The following is a 21,826-nucleotide window of genomic DNA, read 5'->3' on the forward strand; positions in this document are numbered from 1 at the left end:
TGCCATTCACAAATTGGGCTATGCGAACCACGCCTCATGCGTACATTCTTTCAATGGTTTGTGGAATAACTCGCAACTGGTTAAAAGTCAAAAAGCAACAGAATTGGGTCGGATCTTTTGTACCCGGGACTCTATGATGAGTGTAAGTCGTTGGCAGACCCGGTTGAGAAATCCAGCCAACTACATCCATTCTATTTTCGTGCCCTCGGTGCGAACCACAATTGCACGAACTCTGGGTACGACGGACGAACCTTTACCCTCACCCGTGACCTCGCTATCGTTTCCCAAAAATAGAAGAGAGTTTGTAGTATCGTCAACAATATAACCAAAATCAAGAACTACTCGCTATGTAATATGCCTATTCAAACTTGCGATGGACCTGTTAGACTGCATGTTGTCTTGGCTCATATGATCCCATGCCCCGCGATTGTAGCCCCTCATAGCCCAAGGTAAGTCGTATTATTGATGACGATAACACTACCCCGTCGGGTTGCGATCGACTCTTAGATCACGGGTTGAGTTGCTCACGGCTGAGAACAAACTAGGGAGATGGCCGATTGCCACCTCGCTTTAATAGCTCTTTTCCGAACTTCCCGGTGATCGACTCGATTCCTTGAACTCGCCTGAAAAATGGAATAGCTCCTCATCTCTACGTTCTATTCTTTACAATGCATGAACGGACTTCAAAAGCAAGCTCTCCTTCCCCAACTCTTTGTAAACAAATGACAGAAATTCCCTTCCTTGCCCTCGTTTTCTGTATTCAATATCTTGTAGCAGGATGAACACCAGCTTCAAGTTCTGGGTACCTAAATCTATCTTTTTCCAGCTCCCAATTTCTCTGACGTACATGATAGGAAAATGCGAACTCACTAAGTTACTCCCAGAGTATTAATCATGAATAGTTGTGTGATAACTAACTAGCTTGACCGTCCGTCGCCACTATTACTGTACTAACTAATCAACGGTATACAGCGCATCAACGTTTTCCCGCACCGCCACGATCGACGAAGAACTGTAAGTAGTTTTAACTCCTTTCGGGAGACGAACTTGGCTTGCTTGGCTTCTTTTGTCCTGTTTAACTACTAGCACAATTATTTTGGTTCTGTGCGGCGATCATACCCTGCTCGAATGCGCCCGGCCCACCCAGTGTGTGCTGACGTGCCGCCACGATCCTCCGCGATCCTCTCTCTTTCTCTTCTCCCCTGTTTCTCTCCCACCCGAAGCTCTGCAAACGAAACCTCCCCCATCCACCTCCGCTCTTCCCGTTGAAGACCCCCACTACCACCACACAACCCCCGGATGGCCAATGCTTCATAGCCCCCAGACTCAGGGACATGGTTGCGTGACGTCCTTCCGATCGCAAAACCCCTGAGGTGATCTGCGCGTGGTTCGGCAGTCTCGACAGCTCTCGTCTAATCCCTCCACCCCCCCACCCCGAATCAACCGTCCTGACAACACCGCGCCATCATGTCGTCGATGCGAGGCCTGGTCCAGTTCATCGCCGACCTGCGGAATGCACGCGCCCGTGAACTCGAGGAGAAACGGGTGAACAAGGAACTGGCCAATATCCGCCAGAAGTTCAAGTCAGGCCACCTCAACGGCTACCAAAAGAAGAAATACGTCTGCAAGCTGTTATATGTCTACATCCAGGGGTACGACATCGATTTCGGACACCTCGAGGCCGTCAATCTCATTTCGTCCCCCAAATACTCAGAGAAACAGATCGGCTACCTGGCCGTCACTCTCTTCTTACATGAGGAGCACGAGTTGCTGCACCTGGTTGTCAACAGTATTCGGAAGGATTTGCTCGATCACAATGAGCTGAACAATTGTCTGGCGCTGCATGCGGTCGCCAATGTTGGTGGCAAAGAGCTTGGGGAGGCATTGGGGGCTGAGGTCCACCGGCTTTTGATTTCACCGTGAGATTTTATCGCCGTAGTGTTGGATAACATGCTGATCACATCCTCTAGAACCTCGAAAGCCTTTGTCAAGAAGAAGGCTGCTTTAACGCTGCTGCGTTTGTATCGCAAATACCCCGGCATCGTGCGGAACGAATGGGCGGAGCGCATCATCTCGATCATGGATGACCCGGACATGGGTGTCACGCTATCCGTGACGTCTTTGGTCATGGCGCTCGCCCAGGATCTTCCGGAGGAATACAAGGGATGCTATGTCAAGGCTGCTCAGCGACTGAAGCGGATTGTGGTGGACAATGACATTGCACCAGATTACCTCTATTACCGGGTGCCTTGTCCATGGATACAGGTCAAGCTACTTCGTTTGTTGCAGTACTATCCACCATCGCGTATGTCTCAACCTCCATTATACTCATTCAGAGTCTAACCCCGCTCTAGAGGACAGCCACGTCCGGGAGATCATTCGAGAATCTCTCCAGCAAGTCATGCAATCGGCAATGGAAACCCCTAAGAACGTGCAGCAGAACAACGCCCAGAATGCGGTCCTCTTTGAAGCCATCAATCTCCTTATTCACCTTGACTCTGAACACAACCTCATGATGCAAATCTCTACTCGCCTGGGCAAATACATCCAGTCCCGCGAAACCAACGTGCGATACCTCGGACTGGACGCAATGACCCATTTTGCTGCTCGCGCTGAAACACTTGACCCCATCAAAAAGCACCAGAACATCATCCTCGGTTCACTACGGGACCGAGATATCAGCGTCCGGCGGAAGGGACTGGATTTGCTGTACAGTATGTGTGACATGACCAACGCCGGCCCGATCGTCGACGAGCTTCTTCGGTATCTTCAAACGGCCGACTATGCTATTCGTGAAGAGATGGTGCTGAAGATTGCCATCCTCACGGAGAAATACGCCACCGACGCACAATGGTACATTGACATGACCTTGAAGCTTTTGTCGCTGGCTGGCGAGCACGTGAACGAGGAGGTGTGGCAGCGAGTGATCCAGATCGTCACCAACAATGAGGAGTTGCAGGCATATGCAGCACACAACCTGTTGGGTTACTTGAAGACCGATTGCCATGAGAGCTTGGTGAAGATTGGCTGTTACGTTCTTGGCGAATTTGGTCATCTCATTGCCGAAAACGCAGGATCGAGCCCGATAGAGCAGTTTATGGCACTGCAGGCGAAGATGTTCACCAGTTCGGACAACACCCGAGCCATGATCCTGTCGTCGTTTGTCAAGTTTGTCAATCTGTTCCCTGAGATCAAGCCTCAGCTCCTGCAGATTTTCCGTCTGTATAGTCATTCTCCCGACACCGAATTGCAACAGCGGGCATTTGAGTATTTGTCGCTGGCGACACTTCCCACGGACGATTTGTTGCGGACTGTGTGCGACGAGATGCCGCCCTTCTCTGAGCGTACTTCTATCCTTCTCTCGCGGCTGCACCAGAAGACGGCCGGAACGAGTGAGAGGAAGACGTGGGTGGTTGGTGGCAAAGCTGCCAATGCCGATAAGCAGGAAGTTCTCATGGCGCAAAATACCGGTCTCAAGCGCACTTTCACGACAATTGTCAATGGTACGCGGACGGGTGCTAACGGCGCCACTTCTCCGGGAGGGGCTTCGGGAGACCTGGCTGGCTTGGATCTCAGCAGCGCGCCGGCGGCTCCGCCGCCAAACATGGCCAGTGCGGCACATCTCACGCCGGACTGGGACATTGGATTCAACCGGCTATACTTCGCCGACGAGGGTGTTCTTTTCGAAGACGCGCAGATTCAGGTTGGCACGCGGTCCGAATACCGTGGTCCTATGGGTGTCCTAAAGCTCTATATCACCAATAAGTCGACGTATGGCATCGGATCTCTAACCACCACGGTCGACAACCCAGCTGCGCCCAATTTGAAGATCGACACGAGGAACCTCCCGGAACCGAGCGTTGGTGCTTCTGGTCAGACACAGCAGACACTATTCTCCACAGCTCACGGAGCTTTCGCAGACGCTCCGACTATCCGCATTTCCTATCTGGCCGGTGCTCTCCAAGCATACACGCTCCAGCTCCCGATTCTGATGCACCGATTCATGGAGCCCTCCGCATTGTCAGCGGAAGACTTCTTCAAGCGCTGGCGCCAAATTGGCGGAGGGCCGCTCGAGACACAGAGCACTTTTGGGTTGACTGGAAAGAACAAGCGCATCAACGAGCTCTTTACTCGGCGGGTCGTCGAGGGATTCGCATGGAAGATTTTGGACAATGTGGACCCGAATCTGACCAATATCGTCGGGTGCGCGGTGTTCCAGACCGAGGAAGCGAAGACGGGCTGTCTGTTGCGGCTGGAGCCCAATTATGAGAAGTCGGTATGTTCAGCCTTCGTTCCTTAATTTTCGTCATGTTATGCTAACTCACTCTGATAGATGTATCGGGTTACGATCCGTGCGACGCAAGAGGATGTCCCGCGGGCACTGGCGCGACAGATGGAACTGAAGCTGTCACAGGGCTTTTCGGAGGGCGCCTCGGATTAAATGGGGTGTTGGCAACAGTGTATGTATATCCTGACTACCTCGGTAGTTGACGAGTCCGAAGAAATACCAGCAGTCGTTAGTTCACTTCACGTATATGCTTTTTGTGTGACTAGTAAAACATCAGTCGATGTGCAATATATATACAAGGACCCTTGCTGTGCTTTTTTCAAACATGTAGGTCGTAACATCATAACCATCTCGTATCTAAACAACTTTCGCCTGCGCCTTGGGCGGCCGATCTCCGAAGATAGTCGTCCCCACGCGAACCTGATCACTGCCCAGGACAATGGCACCCTCAAAATCCGAACTCATGCCCATACTGAGCTCCAAATTCCCGTCCTCCCCTTCCATCTCCAACTCCTTGACAATGCGATCCCTCGTCTCCCGCAAACAGACAAAATCCTCATTCTCGTTGTCAGGCGTCGTAGCCTTCGAGCGCGCAATCGCGCCGATCGTCATAAGGCCCTGCAATTTGAGCTGCGGACACTTCTCCCTAATAAACTGACACAATCCAGCTGCCTCGGCGGGCTCAATGCCCGCTTTGTTTTCCTCGCCGGAGGTGTTCACCTGCACGTAGATGCGCAGTTTCTGGTTTTCCGCGGCCTCATCACCTGCCTGAGTCTTCCGCTCTCCCCACCCTTTATCCAACAGCGTGGCCTTCTTCTGCGTGTCGACCGATTCAACAGCCCACAGCCCGCGCACGTCGCGCGCCAATGTGACGCATTTGTTCGATTGCAGCCCGCCAATGAAGTGCCACCGGATGCTCGGTGGTAGGAGACGGGACTTCTCGAGCAATTCTTGAAGGTAGTTCTCGCCAAAATGCAGCTGGCTTGCGGGGGGTTGGTGCAGTGCGAGGATATCGGAGGCAGGTTTGAGCTTGGAGACCGCGACGAGCCGGACGGCCTTGCTTGGGTTTGCGGTCGCGATGAGGGCTTTCACGGCAGAGAGATTGGCGAGCAGAGCGGAGGCGCGGGCGGGGGTGGCGGCCATGTCGGGCGGGGACTGTTCGGTGGACATTGTTTGGCGTGGTGGTTGGAAGAGCATCAGATCAATCTCCCCCGCGGAGTTGTCAAACAAACTCTAAATAAAGTAATTCATGCCTGAGGCACCCGCAGGAATTCAAGGTCACCTGACTTTCCCGAGACTTGCCGAACATGTTCTCTCCGTTTGCATCGTTCAATCCCCAAACTGCAGCTCTGGGCCATGCGAGCTCAGGAATGCCGGCACTGCCTCCCTGAAAATGCTACAGTATGCTTTACTTATGCTTCCAGGGCATGTGGTCTGTCTGGCGGCTACTCTGACAGCCCCGTGAACCAATCACCGTTGGCGATCTCGGAAAAGAAAGCCGACCGGGCGGATCGACTAGTCCGTCACGAGCCCGCTTCGAGGCTAATCTGATCTGTTTCAAACCGAACTATTCTTAACTGCGTGTCACGTACCCATTGTCCCCTGGCGCTTTCTGAGGAGTTCTTTGCGATCGGATCTACGCGGTTAGGGCTGAATCGGTCAGAGCAAAAAGTAGCGTGCAGGAATGGGCGTAGGAGGTATCAGCGCAGGTACCATTGATCATTCTTAATTTACTCTCTCGGTAGACAATAAAATGTAACCCGGGGACGATTTCCTTTGCCTTGGCGACACCTGATCGCTTTGGGACGGTCTTTGACGTCAAGAGCTCCACCGTTCAATGGGTCAATGATCCAGTCCGGTATTCACTCACTCTTACATATTAGGCCGGCACTGCCAAGTGGTACCACCATTCTAGGCGCCCAGGCTGTTTCTTCCTCTGTATCATACCTGACACCTTTTCTTCTTTCCTTAACCTTCTCCACGTTCAATTTACTCTCCTCTTCTCCTCTCAGCTGGACTGAGGCTGTCTATCTATCCTCGCTGCTACCTTGACCTCGCACCCAGCTGGACTACTACCCACCAGACCGAATCATCCACAAAAAGCAAAGCTTGTAGAAGCTTCCCCTTCACCCAATTCAACCCTCCCAGTCGATCTGGTCGAGAAACGTCCAACAAAATTTTTTTTTTCCTGTTTCGTTCATATCCGCGTCATCCGGTTCCCTGCCGGCGATTCCGCCAACTCCCCCTCCAAGAAGAAAAGAACCTCACGGACGCTGTCTGTGATTCCCGAGGATTCAATTGAGATCAAAGATCCCAGATCAAATCAAAATGTGCCACCAATACTTCACCCTGTACGAATGGTGTCAGTGCGAGGAAGACGCCGGCAACAACGTTTGCGCCGCCCACCGCCGCAACAGCTGCCCGGGCGTGAGTGTCGAGACAGTGCACATGCATTGCTTCTGCGACACGCACGCCACGCGCGGGTTCAAGTCGGAGAAGAAGAACCGCAGGGAAGAGGAGAAAATCCGGCGCCGATCTCAGGACAGCCTGGATGAGAAATCGTCGTTTGGTCGTCGTTGGTTCCAGTGGTATCAGTGGCGCGGTCTACGGACGCGCTGGTGAAGCAAAGCGCTGGCTGATGGTTTTTGTTTCTAGAGCTTTGGTGTTTCGGATTCTGGCGTTGATCCACGATAGATGGATGGGATTCTTTCATGCCTTTATTTTCTGCGATGAATACATACTCTTGTGAGAGTGAACCAGATGTGTATAGTCCCTTTATAAATCCACTGCATTCTTTTTCTCCAAATCTCGAACAGTAAGACATATATGTAATGATTATTTTCAAGGTTGGAACTAGAACCACTATACATAGTAGATCAATAATGTCTTAGTACATCTAGTGTCGATCTGTTTTGTTTGGATGATCGACTCGCCCCTTGCCCCATTCTTCAACCGTTCCACCGTCCTTCTTTGTTTCTCTCCTCCCGCACTATTCTATTATTATTATTATTCACCTCTTTGTACGACTCTTTCTTTATTGTCTACATGCTCCCTCTCCACCATCACCATGGATCCCAAACCGCCTTCGTCCCAGGATGATCCGCCTCCCTCATCCTTCGCGACCAACCTGGATCAATCCCACCATGCGCTGTCCGATTCTTTGAACCGCCTGACTCTGGCCAATGCTGCCGCCACCCCTCTACCTGCGTCGCCGTCCCTGTTATCTCCTCGCGATGGCCCATCGTTGCGTCTGCCCGCTGCGAGTAGCCACCACCAGACCCCCCGACGAACCCCCAGCTCCAGCTCCCTGCGCGACGAACGGCGCAAGTCCATCCCCGCTCTGCAGAAGCGCGCGTCCGCCGCCTCGTTGCGATCCGCTCAGAATAACGGCCCTGCCTCCCCTCTAGCTTCGCCGCGTCACTCGTCTGCCAACTTTGCGGGGTCACCGACCTCCGCCGCGTCGCCCGCCATGTTTCCCCAGAGACTCGCGCCGGAGCACACAGGCCCAACCGCCGCGTCGATTGCTGCCCAACACTTCCAAAGAGAGGTCGATTTGCACCAGGCCGTAGATCTGCGGTCCAAGACCGTTGTTGTGGTCCATGACGCCTGCTACGGCCACCGCTTTTCGCGCCCACGTGCAAAGCGAGCCGACTTGGCATCGATTGTTGAGAGACCAGAGCGCATGCGCGCTTGTGTTCTAGGTGTATCTGCCGCCTATGTTCGTCTTGGTGGTCGACATGCTGGTGAGCGGTTCGCGCCTCACCCAGATCTAGACCTACATGTCTTGCCCACGCCCTTCCAGATTCGCAAAACAGCCAGATTTCTTACCCTCTCTGACCCGGCCGTGACGAATGTCCATGGTACGCAATGGATGTCAGATTTGAAAAGCATGTGCGATGTGGCGGAATCCCGTCTTGCGCTGACCGGCAAGGAACTCGTTCGCCCGCATACAGAGGGCAACGGCGGCTTGGAGCTCAGCAGTCGCCCTACGCTTCACTCGGGAGATCTCTACCTATGCTCTGAGTCCTTGAATGCTTTGCAAGGCGCCCTGGGTGGTGTTTGCGACGGCGTGGATGCTGTTCTTGGACCCGGTCCGACCTCCCGTGCCTTCGTGTGCATCCGTCCTCCTGGACACCACTGCTCTGCCGACTTCCCTTCGGGCTTTTGCTGGATCAACAATGTCCATGTGGGAATTTCATATGGGGCGATGCACCACGGTTTGACCCATGCTGCCATCTTGGATTTCGACCTTCACCACGGGGATGGCTCACAGGAAATCACATGGGCTCACAATTACAAGGCTTCAACGGCCCCTCGCAACGTAGCCCCTTTTAAAAAGACCGCTATTGGATACTACAGCCTTCACGACATCAACTCTTACCCTTGTGAGGGTGGCGAACCGGACAAGGTGCGCAACGCGAGCGTCTGCATCGACGGAGCGCATGGCCAATCCATCTGGAACGTGCATCTCGAAACCTGGGAAACTGAGGCGGAGTTCTGGAATCTGTACCGGACCAAATACGTGACTTTGATCAACAAGGCGCGTGAGTTTCTTCGAACCCATACCAAACGACTCGCAGAAACTCCTGGCGGTCCTCCACCCAAGGCTGCCATCTTCATCTCGGCTGGATTTGATGCAAGCGAGTGGGAAAGCACTGGAATGCAGCGCCACAAGGTCAATGTTCCAACTGAATTCTACGCCAGATTCACAGCCGACGTGGTCCGCATGTCGCAAGAAGAAGGGCTCGGCGTTAATGGGCGCGTCATCAGTGTTCTGGAGGGCGGCTACAGTGATCGGGCTCTGACCAGCGGAGTGCTCAGTCATTTGGCTGGTCTGGGGGACACAACCACACAAGAAACAGTGGACAGCCGTCTGGCATTTGAAATGACCGGCAGGTTGGGTATTTCTACCACACCCCCAAAGGACACCCCGAAACAGGTTTCGGGCGAATATGATAGTGAATGGTGGTCCCCAGCATTCTTGTCCGAATTGGAGGCTCTCATGTCTCCGCAGCCCAAGGAGAAGTCCGCGCCTACATACTTTGCGCCCACCCGTTCATTTTCTGCGAAAGTGGTTACTCCCAACCGGGATCGCAGGTCCACCGGCTCCGGCTCTCATCCAGGCTCCGACCCCAGTCTTCCACCTCTGCCAGAAGTCGGCTGGGCGACGGCGACGCATGAGTTGTCCAAGGCTCTTATCCCAGAACACCGACAGACGATGAGCTATCGCGCGGAGGAGCTCAATGCAGAAGCATCTCGTCAACGGCGGGACCGCCAGGTTGCTTTGGATGGCGGCGTCAACAAGTTCGCTCCGGCTCCTGAAGCCCCTCCTCCAACTTTGGAGGACAAGCGGCAGCTTCGTGTGCGGAAAGCCAAATCGCCAACCCCTTACTCCCCTCGACCGGCCACTCCGAGACAGCAAGCCATGAGAAAGAACCGGAGAACCACCCTCGATGCTAACGACTTTCCTGATGCATCGGGAGAGACGTCTCCTTCCGTGGATGCCAATCGCAGGAAGAGCACAACTGCAGCCGCTGTTGACCTGGGCGAATTGCAAAGCACGGCTCCCACCGGGCAATCCAACACTTCAGCCAGCCCTCGCAAGACCAGCGGCGGCTCTCGTCCAGGCACCCCGAGACGCTCTGCCAGCCCCCGAAAAGCCCCTCCAGTGCCCAAGGTGCCTGCTGTTTTCCGTCCCTCCAAGCTCGCCGACGAGGACACCCCGGATGATCTCGACAGCCTTACTGCCGGTGTGCGCAAGATCAAACTGGTGATGCCCTCGCCGGAGGAACAGGCTGCGCGTGAGAAGAAAGCAGTAGAGGATCGCAAATCCACGTCCCGAGCATCGTCATCATCTAAGACTCCCAAATCTCCGCGGTCTCCGCGCAAGTCCAATGGCGGCGCGAAAGCTCCCCGCAGCAAGCCTGTTGTCGGGTCTTCCTCACTTACTCCCAGCAGCTCGCCGCCTCCTCTTCCTACCCCCACTACGGAGACCCCATTGGATAGTCTAGTGAAGCAGGAGACGAAGTCTGTTTCCTCATCTGGCACGCCTTTTGCTTCTTCTCCCGTCATTCCACCAGCTGGCATGCCGGACATCTCTGCACCTGCACCTACCGCTCCATCGCAGTGGACTGCTCCACAGCTCTCTACCGCATTCGCCACCAACACCTCCCCCCCTCTTACCCCGGACACCATCCAAAATTCTGCCCCCACTCAGCAGCAGCAGCATTCCAAACGCATCTTCTCACCTACAATGTCCACAGCCCAAACTAAGCAAGGCCTACCCGTGTTCACATCCAACAGTCCCATCCCTTTCGCCGCGCCGGTCAATCCTGACCAGGAGCAGGCGCAACAGGAGCAGGCGCAACAAAACACCAGGGTGTCTGAACAGCATGCTTATTCTGCAAACCCCAATTACAGTGGCAGCTACACCTACCATTCCTAATTCTCTGGGCTTCTTTGTTGCTTTCTTTGGCGTCAAGGATGATACATGTCATATGGTGCCTTGGCTTGTCGGTTGTGTTCATGTGCAATCTTTTTTCATATACCCCTTATGTACGGAATTACTCTTGTTTGCTGGTAAAACAAAATTCTACTATTTGTATTATTGTTCTATTTTTTTGGGTTACAAACTTGACCCATTCTTAGCTTTTAGCGGATACAGACGTATAGCTACGTGGCTTATGCACCCTTGTACTTTTGTTCTGAGAGAGTTTGAGAACGCAGAAGAAACTGAAATAGGCAGAGCGAAATTTCAATGGTACAGTAAAACCCCTAATTAACGAATGTCAAATGGCAGCCCCCCTTGCTCGCTATTCTGAGGATCTCGTTGATTGCAATTGTATTACATAATACAAATCCTAGCGCCCAAAATATATATTTTCAACTAAAATAGCTGCGTATGTCGCTCTGGCGACGAGAATTAACCTCCTCCCTAATCAATAGTCTCTCTAGACGATTAAGAACCTGAATAGCTTTAATATCTCCTGATTCAGCCTGTTCTTAGTGCAATTTGACTACGCGGAGGCCTACAATAGCGCCTGATATAGTGATTCGTGGCACATCTTTACCCTTATCATCATCATTATTATCATCATCATCATCATCATCATCCTACTCTTCTATACTAGAAGGCGCTTGTATTTAGGAGAGAATTCTCTGATCGATAGAGCTCTCATCATCCTATATAGCTTCACCATTAGGATTCAGAAAATCGTCTAATTCTATAGCGTTAGCGATGACTGATAGCTGCTATAGGCGTGTAATACCCTACTAAATTTTAGGAATAGGGGAAGATAGTAGTTGATCCTTATCAATAGTCGTCCCTATAGATAATCCCTTAGAGAAGCAATTAACAATTGCTTTTTAGGACACCTGATTGTTCTATATATATACCCCCTATCGTATTGCCTTTAATTGATCTATCGTAGATATACCATCTCGCCTATCCTTATATTCAGAAAGTAGGTATTTTACCTACTCTCTTCTATAGTAGGATTTCCACGTATAGATAATTCCCTAATCTAGGGGCTAATATCGACTAGTAGAATTTAGTAGGAGCTATATAATAGTAGTATATTGTAGGGGCAAACTAGATTCTTATATAGCTTTAATAGTAGCTTTATAAGTAGAGAAATTGTCTATTAATAGAGCTATATATCGACTATAGGATGCTATAATACTATTAAACTAGCGTAACTAGGGCTCTATGATATCGCCCTTCATCTATGCCTTTGTATTGCTATACTAGAAAATTCCTAAATTAGAAATTTTGATACTAGACCGTCGGAAAGCATATAGATTTACCGCTTTCCTAATTACCTAAGGGGGTAGTTTATATAAACCATCTATATTAGTATAGAAATGCTAGCTCATTCGCTACTTCTATTTCTTCTAACTAGGGATTTTAGCCATAGTTAGGCTTCGATTAGGGATCATCTTCTAATATAGGCTAGTTTCGTCATAATTAAAGATATTATAGGGCTGAAATTAGGCGAGAATTTGACGAATCTCTTCTATTTAGGTAGGCGCTAGTTTAAATTGCATTCGGCTGGCTGAGATGGAGGAGTTGAAGCATTTCTGCGTTGAAAAAGAGCGGAGATACATGATTGTCCTGGCTTAGGATAGGGTTCTCTAGGCAAGGGTGTTCTCTCTTTAATTTAGTGGTTGGAGAGACTACTATTTGATTATCTTTGTTCTGCACTTGTCCCTCCTGCAGAAATTCTGCGAAGTCCATGCCAGAGTAACTAGTCGGCGACACAATTGTTGAATCTGGGGACTGAGTTGTAGCATCTTCATCAGACTTCTGCGTCGTGCTTCGTCTCCTAAACACACTGCAAGATGTATTGAGTGCTGAACTTGGGGGTGGGCATAATGATGAATACAGGGCACTATTGGATCTATATCTCTTCGTATAATGGTCTGAATCGCCATGACAGGAATGCGCAGAACTTGATGAATACGCTGACCCCAAAAAGACCGTGGGCTCGGTAACCGTATTGCAGTTTACCATGTCATCAGCCATCTCGTTATGGTGGTACAGTAGCAATAAAATATATCTCGGCTTCTGGGTAGCTGAAGACTGGGTATTAGAATGCAGGTGAAGGCGTGCTCATTATAAAGATTCAGTGAGCAGCACTCGTGGCCATCGTGTATCAATTGTCATATTTGATCGGTCCTCAAAAATGCGTAGGTTCAAGTCACAGTTTCCTTAAACATATCATTACAATTAGCCGTGTCTAATTTACAAATTTATTGACACTGGGCAGCTTCCCCGTAAACGATCGAACGCAGACAAACCAGACATGTCTGGCTCATTTAGAAGCGATCGAAGTCTTTTGCCAACCTCACCAGAGCCAATCGGTCAAGATCCATATCAACCTATAAGGCAGGTCGGCGACGAGATTCCCAAGTAGGTTACTATCGATGCTTAAATTTATCTGATATTCGTTGACTTCGTAATATAGGCCCTATAGCAAGAATCGAATCAACGGTATAGGCCTGTCCCTCGTGCCCCGAAATGCGGCTAGCCTACACCGCTCTAGGTCCTAGCGATCATATAAAATATAATACAAACTTGAGTGCCTAGAAACAAGGATGTGTTTGTCATTGACTTGCTAGCAAACAACTATGCAGACACGGCTGATTTAAAAGTTTTCTTACGATTGAGTGTCAAGAATATTCTTCTAGAGGCCAAACACTATGATATCCCTAAGAACGATAGGTTTCAACATTTTTAACATTGGAAAGACATACAAAGACAAATTTTGTAGTTTATACTATATCAACGACGACAACATGACCTCGGTCTACGGATGGGGGACTATTCACGAGATGATGCAGGCTCCTTGCGTTGTCACAAACATATAAAAAAATGCGGCTATTAGCCTCCTAAAGGTCATTATTAAAGAAAGGTAGGTTTAAAATTGAAACTAGGTTCAAATTTTCTAACCATAACACGCTTAGTCCGTAACGATCGGGTTCAAAGACTAGACGGTATCTGTAAGAGACTCTCTTCAAGGACACCGCAATAGCGCTGATAATATGTAGCGCGTTCTACAGTATATAAGAATTGCAGCATCGCAGCTCAACAACCCCCCTATTATAAAAGAGGCTTGTTTTGAACCTAGGGTTCCCAATCTAATATCCGAGATCGAGAGTCTATGTTCTACTTCAGAGACAAACGGCGACCTCGTCCACATCTTGTCTCACTTAGGCCTGCTTCAATGACACGAATCAGGGTGTATACCAAGAGCGTTTGTTGGAAATTTATCATTATTTAAATGTTCATCCCCACAAGCAGACTCGAGACAAGAAATTGTAGCGAGCCGGTCTAATGAGTTTGGAGTAAGGAAACTCATTCAAAAACATGGGGTTGTCAGATTCATTCTGAGTATCTTCTTTACAGAATACATATACCCACGAACACCTAGTTTGCGAACACTATCATAGAGTTAATAAAATCACATGTCGGCAGGCCTATTGTGATTTGATTGGTCCACCCTCTATGATCCACTTCTCACAGTATTCTGAATAAGTCCGCAACAGCACGTGATGTAAAATCCACCACTAGCGGGGCAACGTCGTAGAATCACCGTCGTAACTAGCGATAATTGGGTCTTAGGGCCAAACTAGAAGGTTTGACAGACTTACTAATTCGGAATTTCCAATCTCAACCTATGCATTGAAGTGAGTATCCTAGATGGAGCAGCAGAATTAAGTTATTACTGCTGGCTGACTATTCTGGTTTGTTTCTTAATAGCGTCCGTTAGCATAAAGCACCTGGCTCTATGTATCGGGTGCGGGGCCTCTTCTTTTAGTGTATAAAGCAATCGTATGGGATCATTCCGTTGCGTAGGCTTATATGACATCGGATTTTCTTTAGCTTCCCCTTCCTAATGAACGAACCTAGGAGCGACGAAATTCTCTAGCTAGAATTAGACCCGACCGAAAGTACTACTGTGTAGGAACTAAATAGATGGCTTATAGCAAATGAAGACATAGAATAGAAATAGTCTCCTCGACTCCGCGTTGTAGAATAGTGCTCGGATACTTCCCTACGGACAATATTGCAACATCTTGCAGAGGTATCTTACTTCCGCCATACTTTATTAGTCCCCTACTAACTATTGTAGGACTTTATCGTTGTCTACTTTAGAACACCTTACTTAGGATAGGAGCTGAATAAAGGGGAACTCATTTTGATTTCTCTAAATAAAGGCTGCGTTGTTAGAGATAGAGACAAACGCTACCCTTTAGGCTATAGGAAAAAGGTGTGTTTCTCTAAGAGAATCAGTATCGAAGTCCCTAGAGGAATCATGACCTATCTCGTATGGAAAGTAAAAAAATGAAGCCCTTTTTTGAGATTAGTGGACAAAAATCTAGAAAATGTATGGAGGAGCATATCATTTATAGGGCACATCTTCCGAGTATAGGCCTATCGCTTAACAACGTCAAAGTTATTAATACTAAAATGCGGGCTAATAAGGTTAAAATCATCCAAATTAAATAGTATAGGATCGATACCGAAGTCTGTTAGCATATATTGATTGCCTTAGCCCTATATATGTTCGTGCTTAGTTTTAGGTCCGGTTTGAGATTCTGGTGATCTACTAGTGCGTCGTCGCTTTGTTGAACGGCTAGTGTTGGTATTGTATTGTTTCTTTAATGTAGAATCCGGGTTGTATCTGGCAACCCAGATTAATTAAGTATAGAAATATAGAAGCATAGTTGTAATACGTCTAGCGTTCGTTTCCTTAGACTTCTCTATGATACGCAAATCTCGAAGATGTTCCAAACATAACTTAGTATTAGTGCTATTGAGAGCACTACATTCCTAACTTGATCCTATTAGATAAGAAAATATTATATTAGGGGTTGGCATAGGATACGCATAGAGCATTAGGGATGGAAGAAAAGAATAATGGCCCGTAGTCTTTAGTAGGATCGTTAATACTTTCCGTAAAACCTTTAGGGGTAAGGCCATCTTGCGGAATGTTGCTCGACGGGTCATCATTTGTTAATTTTCGATAAATCAGTCTATGCCTCTATCCGCGTCGAATAATAGACCTATATTTCTTAGTGTTAGCCTCACTATTTAGAAGCCTGGTTTAGGTAAGGAATTTCTCGATATTGTAGTTAAAGACCTAGTCATCTAGATTATTTAGGAATACTCGTCGAAAAAGACTATATGCGGAGATAGCCACAAATCGTCGAAGAATAAGTTACTCTTCGATGTTGGTATCTAACTAAGCTATACCTTTGAGAAAAGTGCGAGCTCTATCTCTCGCATCTAGATTGCTATACCGTGGCAATGCCTTAACATTTCTCTCCTAGAACTTAAGAGGGTTATTCTCAAATTCATAGAAGCGTATACGGAGACTAGGGGAGATCTCTAGGCGACTGATTGCGCTGATTTTGGCCCGATTCGCCTACGAAGTGGAGGTAGTAGTATTAAATAGACTGCGAAGCGGAACATAAAGTTGTCGAAAAAATTCTCTCTCTTTAGTTCCCTGTAGGACCCCGAACGGTTGATCCTCTAGGAGAGTTCGTAGAATCTCTACGACTTCGCCATTAGTTAGGGATTTTGTCGTGCCAGCGGCTTTGACTGAAGAAGAAGCATCTCTCTTGCGAGATCCCATCTTGTACGAGGATGATATTAAGTTGAAAGTTCTGTGGTTGCTCGGAGGAAATACCACAGGCGGAATCGGAGCCAATTGAACAACACCGTGGGCTGTCATACATATTCGCTGCCAAAGCGCGATGGCTCCAGCTTTATTTTTATGGGCCCCCATCGCAAAGAATAAAAAAGTGACGTCGGGGAATTACATGTCATCTCTGATTATGAATTGCGGTGAACAGCAGTACATTGTAGCTACAGGTTTCCTACAAGGAGTCTGCATCCAGGCTGCATTCAGTTCTCATTCACTACGAGTACGAATCCAGACTCAGCAGCTGGATGATTCAATGGCGAAGACCCCTCGACCCTGTTGTGTGTCGGTCATGATGAATAGCCTTAGGAAGTTGTGCACTGTAATCCTTAAGAATCAATCTTGCCATAAATATTACCCTACGGTTCCATCTGTTGGCATCTGTACTTCCTTACTGCTACCTTTTACATATTTAATGGACACGGAACCTTTGGAGGTATGTGTCGCGAGGTGATGACTTGATTATTACTCATATTGTTCACTTAGACATTCAGAGTATGGATTCCTGGCTCTTGCTCAAATATCCAAGCATATAACAGGGGAAAAGGCCTTGACAGTGCTGTTCTCGCTGCCGTGCCGCTTCAAAATATTGCTGGCGGCCCCGAGAAATCGACCTTGGTAGACTTAGCTGTGGTTAAGCAGGAGATTCCTCGCGTGGAGCGTTGCTTTTCTTGCGCCTCATTACCATTGGATGATTTGAGCCCGATTATTATTGCTCAGGACTCAACTGATCCAGAGAGACAAAGATGGCTCAGATCTTTGCGGATTTACTCCATGTTCCTAAATGCACGGGCAAAACAGACTGGAAGTGCCTCAAAGCTTGTGCTTGAATGGTACGACATACGCCTGGAGGAGACAAGCATGATGATGATACGAAATCCCAGACAGGAAAATTTAAAAATCAGCTAATCAGTGCCTACTCTCACCTGTACGTAGGAGTCTGGTATGTAAACCCGACTGAGCCCACAGAACATTATTCAATCATGTCATACTATTTGTCAGCAAGGGCTGCTTAATTTCTATAGCCTTTGTACTGCCTCTAGAGAGCAGGTCACAGACTACTCTTCTGGCAGGGTGAGAATTTCAGTATATTTTTACGACGTAACCCAATTTCTCCCTTCATCTACGAGCAATTTATTCGACAAGTCTAGCTAGTACCGCTTGCTTGCTAGTAGCCCCTCTGATCCTTAGATTCTATCTCTTAATATAGATAACAGAAACGAAGAACGCCCTAGTGGCGATACCACCAATACATCCTAAGCAGAGGTACAAAGTCCTACCTACGAAAGATAATGCAAGTTACCATCGAGAAACGAAAATAGTTCTCCTTATTGCTAACCACTTGGCTTTGACTATAGGACCGCGTTGTGATCACTCTCTATCACGATGAGGACGTTCGTAGTGAGGAAAGAAGTAGACACGGTATTGCCATAGCATTTCAACCGGTTGCCACTTGCGTCTAATGTTTTTCATATCTCAAAGGTTCTTCTTCCCGGCGGTCTGCGCATGGGTTCTCTGGCATTGAAGTAGATAAAAGTTCAGTCATAATCAATGGCGACGCTACCGGGGGCAAAAATCAAGCTGGGGCTCGATTTCATGTGACTCATAGAGGTTCTGTGAGGAACAACAGCACCCTTTGGAATGGTGATTTGGACCCGAAAAGTTTTCTCGAGGTCTTTTGTAAAGACACTGAGACAAATTAAATAGCACATCTGGGATTGTCAACGTTTTCGAGAGTGGCCTTGAACTATATTGTACTAAGAATAGGTCCAAAATCAGTCGGGTCATATGTCTCTGAGAGATTCATGAGTCTATGTTGAGATTACAGGGTTGGGATGTGATACGGTAATAATGAAAAAGGAGAAGAGACCAGTCTTATATAGCTAGGGTTGTGAATGAGATGACGCTTCTCTCTTTATAAACTATGAAGATGTCAAGGCCGACCCACATGCAGACCAACCGATTGTAAGTTATATTTTTTAAGGAGGACGCAAGCCAATGCGATAACTCATGCACTAGCTTTAGACTGGAGCCAGCGTATCGTCCCGCCCCAAACCTTCCCCTCGTACTTCTGCAATCTCCAAATCGCCACCAGGCGTACGTCATGGTGCGATCGGTATCGCTGCAGTCCGAGAACGGTCTAGAGCTTGGGACTAACGCGTAAGTGGCTTCATTTGCTCGTTCACACATTGTGTTCGAAGGTCTAGTCACGATATGGCGAGTCTTTCAAAGTCAGAGGGAATCCTTAACCTTCCGGCGTGCGGAGGCATTTCTTTCTCAGATTGGTCACAGGGCCAAGGTCCACGCCGCCTGAAGATCAAGGTTGCTGCGCAAGCGAGATCATGTGCGCGAGGGGAATCACTTTGCGCGAACCTCTGCAGCAGACTAGCCTGATTCGGTCCGATCTGCAACCGATCACACACACGCGCCACGCCACTTCAGATCAGCTATGCTGATAGGGGGGGAGGAGGCACCTGTTCTTACGACAGGCCAATCAATAGCAGGTATCTCCCGACCACTCTTGGTGAGGTACAGACTGCTTGGACGGTATCCAGGATAACGTGGGGGCCCAGGATGGCTGACGGGAACATTTCTCGCCTGCCATAGTGCCGATAATTCCCACCGCATGTATCATGCATTACTGTCCCTAGCACCTTGAAGGCCAGGTGGGGCTAGCAGAGCTGCGTCGAGCTCTACAGGGGTATATGCTGTGCAGGGTTATTGCATGAGTCTAAGAGTAATGATTCCTTTTCCGAATCCACCGTGTCGCTGTTCCCGTCGGAAGAAACGAGACACGTTACAGTAGAAATGTAGACACACGCGAAAACATATATTGTCCATCATCGTCCTATTCTGTATCTACTTACAACGCTCTCCCGTCGATGATCTTTGACAAACAAGATATTACGATAGTCGGCGGCAACCTTAAAGCACTAAATGCTTCGAGTGCAACTGCTTTCGCTCAATGACCAGAAGGTTAGATGCTCGTGTATGTACCTTGGTTCACATTTCGTTGGAAGTGGTTCCTTTCCGTCTTTAGAGAGCGGATATCTTCCTTCAGAGAGCGGATGTTTGCCTTTAGAAAGCTGGCATCTGCCTTCAGAGAACGGACGTCTGCCTTCACGTTTCGGAGTTCGCGCGACACTGTCATGATGGTCTCGTGGATACGCTCCGTAGAAGTGGATTGTGGCCTCCGTCGTGTTTCTAGGGCTCTGAATGCAATTTCAGTCGCTGATATGACCTAGAGGGAAGGAGGGGAGGATTCCTTAGATGGATTGAGGCGAGATGTACAATACTCACTGGATTCGTTCGTCCAGGCTAGGAACCTTCCATTAGTACATCTCTCAGTCCTTAAGGGTCGGTGGTACGCACTCTTTAGCTAAGACCATTGCCACTTCATGAGGCATTGTATCCTGCCTCAGGAACGACTTTTCATCTGTCCTGCTCTCCATGTCCAACCTCCATGGACCTTGCTCATCCCCCTCTTGATTTTCGTCATCCTTTGTAGGGATGTCTTCCTCGCCGCGCGCTTCTCCCCTTGCGTGTCTTAAGCAGTATATTCATTATTGAGATAGACACATAGGAAAGTGGCCATCAGTGCGACGGGCAAGAAATAATGAGAACGCAGAACCAGTTGCTAAATGGATTCGTCTCGTAGAAAGCATTCACGTCATAATATTCTGCCATTTTAGCGTCTTAAGGCGTATAGTCACGTCGGTGCTCTGTCCACTTGCCCGCTCACCCTGCTCATCTGCGGCCGATGAGACGATAGACTGCGCGCCATAGGTGGGACATCGCTTTAGGATGTTCTTTTCGTGTTAATAGTATAGGTTCTAAATCCATCCCTGCTACGAATTGTTTTTTATGAGCGTAATTCTCTTTGTGTGGGACGCGTAGAAGCGTATAGGTCTTACCAGAAACACTATGGCATAAATGAAACTCTTGCCTGTATTGCTCGAGTGCAACATTAGAGGCCGTTTCGGCTTATAAGATGGTATCTAGGGATGACTAGTAGGAACCTATGCTAGGCGCTCTCGATCTGAACGCTAGAGTCTGAATAGAGGAACTGTCTAAGTCGCGAAGTCGGCGTCGGCGTGCCCTACGTGCTGTTAAGTGGGGGTTTGCTAATGCTCTACTAGGAAAGAATTAGGATTTCTGTTTCTCCTAGTTGATTTTGCCTCGTATCGACTGGATTGTTCTAGGAATGCCGAATTCTTCTAAGTATCTCGCCTCCTTTTTCGCCTACGTTAGGTGTTCATTGCGAGATAGCCATGATGGGAGATTCTGCTCTTCCCATTTAGACTAGGGGATGCGGTTGCCCTTGGCCATGAGTTATGTAAAGTAAACGAGATATAGCGAAGTCGTGTACTGTAAAGGAAGATTAAAATGCAAGCATGAATAAGAAACAGAATCTGTTCGTAGTTGGTAGTTAAGGTGGGAGGTTCGGAAGATATAAACTTGGCGGCGTGTGCAACTGGGTCATTGTTGATTGAAAGCGCCGCTTTACTAACATCGACGCTGCCTGTGGGCCCGAGGCTCTCCGTAATATTGAGGATAAGCCGTGACTACCTTTTATTAGTAAACATATTCTTACCCTGGCAGCTAGTACCGGTTGGAGATTGTTGTTAGGCATGACTGTCTACCTTGGGCGGGAAGAAGTCGAGGTGTTGTTTAAGTGACTAACTAGCTTCTACTTCGGAAAGAAGATGTTGGATTATCAACCGTAGTTGAGTGTTGGTTTCAGCTGTTGGTGTAGGATAGGTGTATGGTCTGCAAGCTTTAACATGATTGTTGGAAGGCTTGCATAGTAGATCGCCGTGGATTGCATAAGTAAGGCCGACCTGTCCATGTGACATGTTAATAGTCTGACTGACCATTGACTGTTGTAATTCTATTATTCTATCTGGGCTGTGTTTGGATCTTAGTCCTAAAGCTGCATAGAGATATTACGATGGTATTGACTTCTATTCTATATTAGAAAACGGACTCACGACAAGTCTTCTGGCCCTATGCTCGATGGCAATTCTTGGTCTATTTGAACCATTCCCATTAGTAGGTGGAGACTATGCTCTAAGCATTAAGAAAGCCATCTACACTATCCACAAAAGCCAGCCGGAATCTAAGGCCAACCCTTTTACCCTCGCGAGTCAATTCTGCTTCTACGTTCGACTAGAGTTGACTGATTTTCTTCGTAATGACTATGTCTGCCTGAAAAGCGACGTTATAGCACATATAAGGGCAACGTTTGCCTTACCTATCGTGTTCGAGGGCGCCGTCTTCCCTCCTCATAGCACGTATAAATCAAGTTGATACTTTGTAGAATGTACAA

The 21,826-nt window shown here is 48.4% G+C and overlaps 3 protein-coding genes across 3 annotated transcripts; 2 read left to right on the forward strand and 1 right to left on the reverse strand.

The window, feature by feature from the left end:
• Nucleotides 1-1,467: 1,467 nt before the first annotated feature.
• Nucleotides 1,468-4,441, forward strand: PFLUO_LOCUS3644 (uncharacterized protein; the record flags this gene model as incomplete). The annotated part of the gene is made up of 4 exons (XM_073780913.1): nucleotides 1,468-1,919; nucleotides 1,971-2,305; nucleotides 2,355-4,276; nucleotides 4,334-4,441. The coding sequence occupies 4 exons, from the start codon at nucleotides 1,468-1,470 to the stop codon at nucleotides 4,439-4,441; spliced, it is 2,817 nt and encodes a 938-aa protein (XP_073637720.1).
• Nucleotides 4,442-4,645: 204 nt separating this feature from the next.
• On the reverse strand, nucleotides 4,646-5,458 carry PFLUO_LOCUS3645 (uncharacterized protein; the record flags this gene model as incomplete). Its single annotated transcript, XM_073780914.1, has 1 exon — nucleotides 4,646-5,458. The coding sequence occupies one exon, from the start codon at nucleotides 5,456-5,458 to the stop codon at nucleotides 4,646-4,648; it is 813 nt and encodes a 270-aa protein (XP_073637721.1).
• Nucleotides 5,459-7,355: 1,897 nt separating this feature from the next.
• On the forward strand, nucleotides 7,356-10,733 carry PFLUO_LOCUS3646 (histone deacetylase; the record flags this gene model as incomplete). Its single annotated transcript, XM_073780915.1, has 1 exon — nucleotides 7,356-10,733. One exon carries the CDS (start codon nucleotides 7,356-7,358, stop codon nucleotides 10,731-10,733), a length of 3,378 nt encoding a protein of 1,125 aa, XP_073637722.1.
• Between the last annotated feature and the right edge of the window lie 11,093 nt (nucleotides 10,734-21,826).

This window comes from Penicillium psychrofluorescens, assembly GCF_964197705.1.
Source record: "Penicillium psychrofluorescens genome assembly, chromosome: 2".
Classification (NCBI taxonomy): domain Eukaryota; kingdom Fungi; phylum Ascomycota; class Eurotiomycetes; order Eurotiales; family Aspergillaceae; genus Penicillium; species Penicillium psychrofluorescens.